The sequence below is a fragment of a genome, unplaced genomic scaffold (assembly GCF_019419815.1).
Source record: "Pyrus x bretschneideri cultivar Hongxiangsu unplaced genomic scaffold, Pyrus_bretschneideri_v1 Contig9, whole genome shotgun sequence".
In the NCBI taxonomy this organism is placed as follows: Eukaryota; Viridiplantae; Streptophyta; class Magnoliopsida; order Rosales; family Rosaceae; genus Pyrus; species Pyrus x bretschneideri.
Window position 1 is genome coordinate 2,640,595 of NW_025999831.1, and position 6,846 is coordinate 2,647,440.

The 6,846-nt window shown below is 37.5% G+C and overlaps 1 protein-coding gene across 1 annotated transcript; it reads right to left on the reverse strand.

Annotated features, from left to right (window-relative positions):
• Window positions 1–220: 220 nt before the first annotated feature.
• LOC103940452 (nuclear transcription factor Y subunit A-10-like) lies at window positions 221–5,300 on the reverse strand. The gene is given in 7 exon segments (XM_048576374.1): window positions 221–906; window positions 908–1,053; window positions 1,176–1,316; window positions 1,883–1,951; window positions 2,083–2,165; window positions 4,033–4,366; window positions 5,021–5,300. Coding segments are annotated over 6 exon segments (960 nt in total). The 5' UTR covers window positions 4,295–4,366; window positions 5,021–5,300; the 3' UTR covers window positions 221–647.
• Between the last annotated feature and the right edge of the window lie 1,546 nt (window positions 5,301–6,846).

A 6,846-nucleotide genomic window follows, 5' to 3' on the forward strand; every position in this document is an offset into this window, starting at 1 on the left:
CACACCTGAGCGACGAAAGAGGCTTATGATCCTGACACTCCGTACTCTTTATATAATCACACATACGTGAAGATAATCACAACTCCAGGGTGAAGTATTGCTTTGTAAATTTTGTAATGAGCCTTGATTAATGTAACCCGATATGTGTTGTCTACGTGTTTGGCCTGGTGTCGCTACAAGCGAAGAGAGCATGTTCCCTGATATCAATAGTGCAAGAATCTGTCTTAAGATATAATACATTATTCTTCCAAACATTCAGAATACAACACAAACATTCACTTATACATTACCCCAAATAGGTCAAAAATCCAGATATTAGATTATTACAGAACAAATTTTCCTAGTTTTAGATCACAAACACACACCAGACAATCGTATATAATAATTTACTGATTAATTTATGCTGCTTCAAGGTTTTCACAAGCCGCCCGAACAGGATGACTGCATCGAATGGCAGGAAAACCTTTCCGCATGAGCCAAGGATGAATTGCCTTTTGATAGCAACCAAATGGGGGCAGGACAATCGTAGACCCAAAAGCCTGTTGCAACAACCGTAACAGAACTGCAACAAACCTTCTCCATCTGGTTGCGGAGTAGATGGGGATGATGCAGTGGAGTTAGCACCAACCCCATCTTTTCCCTTGCTATCAAACTTTGAGGTTGCAGCGGTTATCTCCTGCTGCAACCCATTTGGTCGGAATGACCATACCACGTGCACTGTCCATCATGTTTGACAGAGAGTGCAAAGAGTGACCGAGATGATTGATTGAAAAGCGATCAAGATCTCCCCTAGAGTACATACTTGACACCTCTGACCCGGATATGTTTGAACTGCTGCCATTTGTTTCCCTTGACGAGTTTAAAGTTCCACTGTCGGATTGCAGGACTTCAGGACTCTGAGAACCATGAAAGCCTAAACAGCTGCCCATCACTACCTTGCTTCCCTTCAGTTCCCTTGGTCCCATTGTTCATAGTCTTGGTGTTCAGAAAACGACCGCCACAGCCCCTTGGTCGGCGCATTGCATGGCGATGGCGCGATTCATGCATGTACGGCTATAGAAACAAAAAAGATCATAGGTCATTCTAACTGACTATGTCGTTGTAAAAGAGAAATATTTTTCTCCTCAGGTGTGCATTTTGTTTCCGAAATATCCTACCGAATTGGGATATCATACCTTACGGAGTCTAGCTGCCCTGTTCTCAATGACAGCCTTGGCACGGGATTGTCGGCGACGGATGATTCCATGGTACTGCTTGGCATTTACATAGATTGGTCCTTCATCCGTAGTCAAGTTCAGCGGCAGCATAATGCGTCCCTAATCCATTGCAAACGGATAAGTGTGTGCATCAGCAAATTTGCTACGCTTAAAGGACATACCCTCAATAATCTAAAGCAACAATCAATTCTTTTCATGTTGTCCGAATTATTTTCCCTGGATTAGTAGTGGCAGCCGCCTCTTTCGCAGAGAAACCGGTTCTCTACTTGTCTTGACTTTGTTCTACTTTTAACCAGCGTAAAACTCAAAAACAAGCAGAGACGTGCTGAGTCTTATTCACGAAAACACACAGAGGGGGGCTAAGAGAGACTTTCCAAGTTAAATCATTAATGGTTTCTAGTTCACATAACTACAAATTATCGTAGACAACCAAGAACGTAAATCGAGATTAGCATGCTTCACAACAAAACTAATAGGATGAAAGTTATTCTTAAACCTGTTCTATTTCTCATATTTCCATTGTAATGTATCAGCAAGGAAATGATGGTATATTCCAAAATTAGCAGGTTACAGAGAAACATAAATATTGTTTTCAAGGAATTAACATGATTGCAAATGTAATAGTTCCATATATTATAAGGTAGGAGAAACGATGGAAGGCTCACCGAGATTTGAGGTCCATAAGCTGAGAAGAGTCCATAGCATTGATCCATATATGGATATTTTGCACAGATCTATAGTTCAAGTTCCGCACAAAGAATTGATTTATCAGCAATGGCAACAAGAGTAATATTCCTTCTTCCTAATAAGTTATTGATTCACAGATAAACAAATGAAAGTAATCAGAATAGATAGGGTTATGCACCATAGGCTGGCTGAATCCAAGCTCAAAATGACCACGGTATTTTCCCGGCGGACCAATTGCTGCCTGGGACTTTTGACCATCCCCTGAAAATTAACAACTAACTGAATGAGAAACTACTTGGCTGGTTAACCATGATTTAATATAACTGCTGTTTGAGAAGTAAATCATTTTGAACAAGTTGTGAAACAAAGACAAGCGAAAGAGTTGTATCCCCTCTAGTTAACCAGGGATTGTGAGGGAGAACAGAAGGTTTTTCAGTAATGGCAAATCAGTTTATCAATCTATTGCCACAGAAGGTAAAAAAAGTGAAAAACCAAGTCAACTTATCAACAACCGTTTCGTTGTTGAGTAAGAACTCGATTTTTCAAAGCATGTAGAGTGGACAACATCAACTACTAACACTTTGTGTCCATAAAAGGAGAAACTAGTTTCATTTATTGTGTTACGTAACCATTTTTTGTTTTATCAAGTAATTTCCTTCATACTGGCATGTCTACTCAGCAGGAGAAAAGCTTATGTTACCCAGTCTACATTTAATCCCGGTAATAATACTGCAAACTACACTCGCACACATCTACTTCATTTTTTTTATAATTGTAGCCAATAGTATTGCATTGGAAATGACCCTCAGAATGCTTCGGATATTAACAACCAAATTTTGCACCTAATTCCTACAAGGCAGCATTTGAAGGGCAGTTTGGAATAGAATGCGAAAATAGGAATAAAAGCTCGCTTTTGAAGGCTGCTCATGATTCATAAGCCTCACCAGTCTCTCATGGATTCTTCATATTCCTCCCACCCAGATTACTAAAAAAACTGTTACAATTTAATAATGTCTCAGCAGCAAGGCTCCGACTCTCCCTTGATCTGATACTGCCTGTTTGTCATAATCAAGCTGGGACAAGGGTGGGCTACACGATCAGGCTTCAGGGTAAAGAAGTGCTCGAATGAGTGGTGAGGAAGGAGCATAGAGAGGTTCTTAGTGGAGGAACATGGTTATTGCTATCATTGATCTCCTACGCAAATTAAGTTATGGAGAATCACCTAAACCTTTTACAACCAGTGTCATAATTTTCTTACTCTCCCCAGAATTCATGAGAATACTCAATGAAGGTACAATTAGTAGTGTCCTACAATATATAAGCAATCAATGCATCTAGATGGTTCGACAAACAGGATCCGATCTTTGGGGGAAAGATAAGCCCCCTGTTTATTATTTCTAAACTTGATGAAGATCATACTTCAAAGTTATAGGATATCGCATCAGCGTAATCAAATTTATTGGGAAAGAGATTATAGCAAATGAAAGTCCACCTCAACTTCCTAAAGCCTCTAATACTATGATCATCGCAGCATTAGTTCTGACATATGATCCCAAAAAGGACATTATTTGAACATGTAATGGTGCGTCTTTTTCATAAACCTTCTTCTTACTATCTTAGTTCTCATCTTCCACAAACCCTGTTAACTAGTTTTACTAAAATTTATATTTAGTTTCTTCATGTTTTGCAGCAGAACTGCTATGATATTTATGAAAACTCGTCAACAAGCTCACATGAAGTAAAAAAAACCTTGAGGATGACATAGAACGATTCTCATACCCCCTCTAGTATCCCTCAAGTACTAACTTACTCAAGTACTAACTTACTCATCTCTTCACCAAAGGGTATCCTTAAACATCTTGATACGAAAAAAAAAACGCGTTTCCTGACCCCACATTTTAGCCCATCTCCAATCAGTCTATATGATGAACAAGGAAACAACGAGGGATCTTCATGACGAAGGAAACGGACCTTATCTTCATACATAAATTTAAGTGATAAAAAGAAGCTAGTAAAGTATTTCCTTTTCTTTTTAAAGTCACTAAGTAAATGTTATAGACCAAGAGATTTCATAAAGAAAAATCTTTTAGAAAAGGAAAGACATAAAAAGTAAAGAGGATATTATTACCAGGAAAGATTGTGAACAGATTTGTGTGCCCTTTTTCCAGTTCTTGTTCAGTACCCTGCCCGGCAAGTTTAGTGGCGGTGAAATGGTCCCCGGTGTTGGGCTGTTCCCTCGTAAAAGGTTTCGACTGGCCACAGGATTCCCCATACACCGGTTGAGATCCAAAGGCACTCCACCAAGGCCCTGACAATGCTGATGAAAACTGCCCTATGGGATTAGGGGCAATTCCTTCATGTTCTTTGAAATACACAGTTTGCATAGACATGTTGTTCCCCCAAAATTAATGATGCCAGCAATGAATCAGTCTTAATTCGAATTCAAATATTCCGTACAATGCCTGCAAATTCAAAGTTGAATGTTAAAAACATACCAATTATGCTACCTTTCGGCTAATGAAAGAAAAGGACTATATGTTGTGTTGTTAAAAACTATATGTTGGTAACATACCAATTGCATAGACATGCGGTTGTGTTGTTATTCGAGCGAAAAGTTGGTAACAACATGTTACATGCCTCGACTATATGTGATTTTAATGAAACAATTGAAAACAAGATGCAACTACATGTTCCTATGAGATTACACGCCTCAACTATATGTGATTTTAATGAAACAATTGAAAACAAGATGCAACTACATGTTTCTATGAGATGAGAAAAGAATGTCTAACTGACCACATGAGCTTCCAATTAGTACATAGAAGCTGAAAACAAGCTGAATTTAGGGAAAAAATAAAACGAAAATTTCGAAAAAAAAAGAGAGAGAAGAAAATAGGCACTCATAAAAACTAGATAACAGAAAATAATGAGAAATAGCAAAAGACTAAATTGAACTCAACAAAAGATACAGAATTGTGAAAGATATTAGCAAAAATATGATAACTTAGAAGAGAGAACAATCATGTAAGCGAAAACCGGAAATCGCAGCTGTAGAAGCTAAATAACTGCAAGAAAAGAAAGAAAGCATAGAAACAGGTCTAAGATTCTGAACGGACCCTTTTAACAGTGTGGTTGATGGAGAAGAACCCAATTGCAGAAGTGCTTGTAGAATAAGTGGAAACAGCAGCTTAATTTGAGTTCTAAGCAGAAGCAGGGAAACCCCATTTGCTAGGAGCCATGTGGGTACAGTTACAAGCAGAAGAGCAAAGCAGAGAGAGAGAGAAGGGCGGAAGGGGAGAAGGAGGGGCGAAGAGAGCGATGATATATGCGCACAAGTGTAATGGAACTACTCACCAGTGGCCAATGAGCTTTGGCTTTCATGCAACACCCTTTTCTGGTATGTGCCTTTGTGCCATACTTAATACTATAAAATTACCATACACAATCTCACAATCTCTCTCTCTCTCTCTCTCTCTCTCTCTCTCTCTCTCTCTCCCTCTCCTTTTTTTTTGCATTTTCACTCACTACCTTGAAATGTTCAATACCTTATTTATCATTGGTTGATTAGTTTAAATTGTAATATTTGTGTTTATTCACTATAGAAATTTTAAAATTTAAGCTCATTTAACAATGATAAATAGAGTGATGAGCATCACCAACCATCAGTTAAGTTGGTGATAAAAAATATTTTCTTTTTATTTATGTATTTTATTATTTGAATACTTAATTCAATAATTTATATACTAGTTTTATTTGTTATAATATTAATATAGATAGTTTTGGGGCCATTGTTTTCTTAATAGTTGCCAATTTCAAAACCAAGGGTGTTGAGATCTGTTAGTGAGAGGGTAGTGGCCACAAAAACAATACCAATTGACCCGAAAAGATAAAAAGGAACCACTATCCAATCCTCATCTCCACATCTCCACTTCCGCTTGTCTTTTAATATTTAGATTTCTTTTAGTATTTGTTTTAGTTGAGAATCTGAGTCTTGGAGAAGTGGTAACACTGTTCACAAGTTTTACTAATGCAAGTGCGTGACAGATACGTTTCAGCTTAACACTAATAAAGATAAGCTAATTAAGATATAAAAATATATAATCATACAAGCATATGACTTTACTTTTACTTGTTACTTTTCTAGGTTTGATAACTCAAATATTTGTTACTTTTCTAGGTTGGTCCATCAAGTTACTGGATGCATTATTTTCTAAAGAAGTTGTTTTGCTTTTGTTTCATTGTACTTCAACATTTTCTTGCTGTTTTTATCTTCTGGTATGGGAAGACAAAAAAATAACATAAAAATTACAACTAGTGGCTTGGGTTTGTCTTGCCACTCAATTTGGTTGTGAGATACAAGAGAAATGGTAAGATAGAAAAAAAAAATTATAACTAGTGTTCTTTATTTTCTTAATTCTTTTAAATGTAAGTTTGTACAACGTGCTTAGATTTGACTTGTCATTTAATTTGGTATTGTTTTTTCGTTTGCTAGTTCTTCTCGAATTTATAACATACTTTTTTGGTCAAGAACGATTTTCTTCACTACTTCACAATGTTTGACTAGACGTTATTTTTTCTCTTGTTAATTGCTACCTAAAAAATGCGTAAAAAGTGAAGTTTGAGAACATGTTCACTTCTTTTTTATGCCTATGATGTTCTACTTTGAATTGGATTAGAGATATTGGAGCTCTTTGTCCCTGTTTATTTCTATATATAAGTGGCCTAAGTTGGTATCAATTTTTTTTTATGACTGCATGAAAGTCAATCCCTTAGGCCATCACCAACCGAAGGGTCCAGAGGGCTAGAAAGTCGAAAATGACCTGAAAACGGTCTCTAATCGAGGGTCAGGCCAGAAGGCTTGTGGGCCCTACTGGACAAAAAAAGGTCATAGGCCAATTGGTTGGCCCAAACCAACCAGCCAACCAGCCGGCCCCTGACCGGG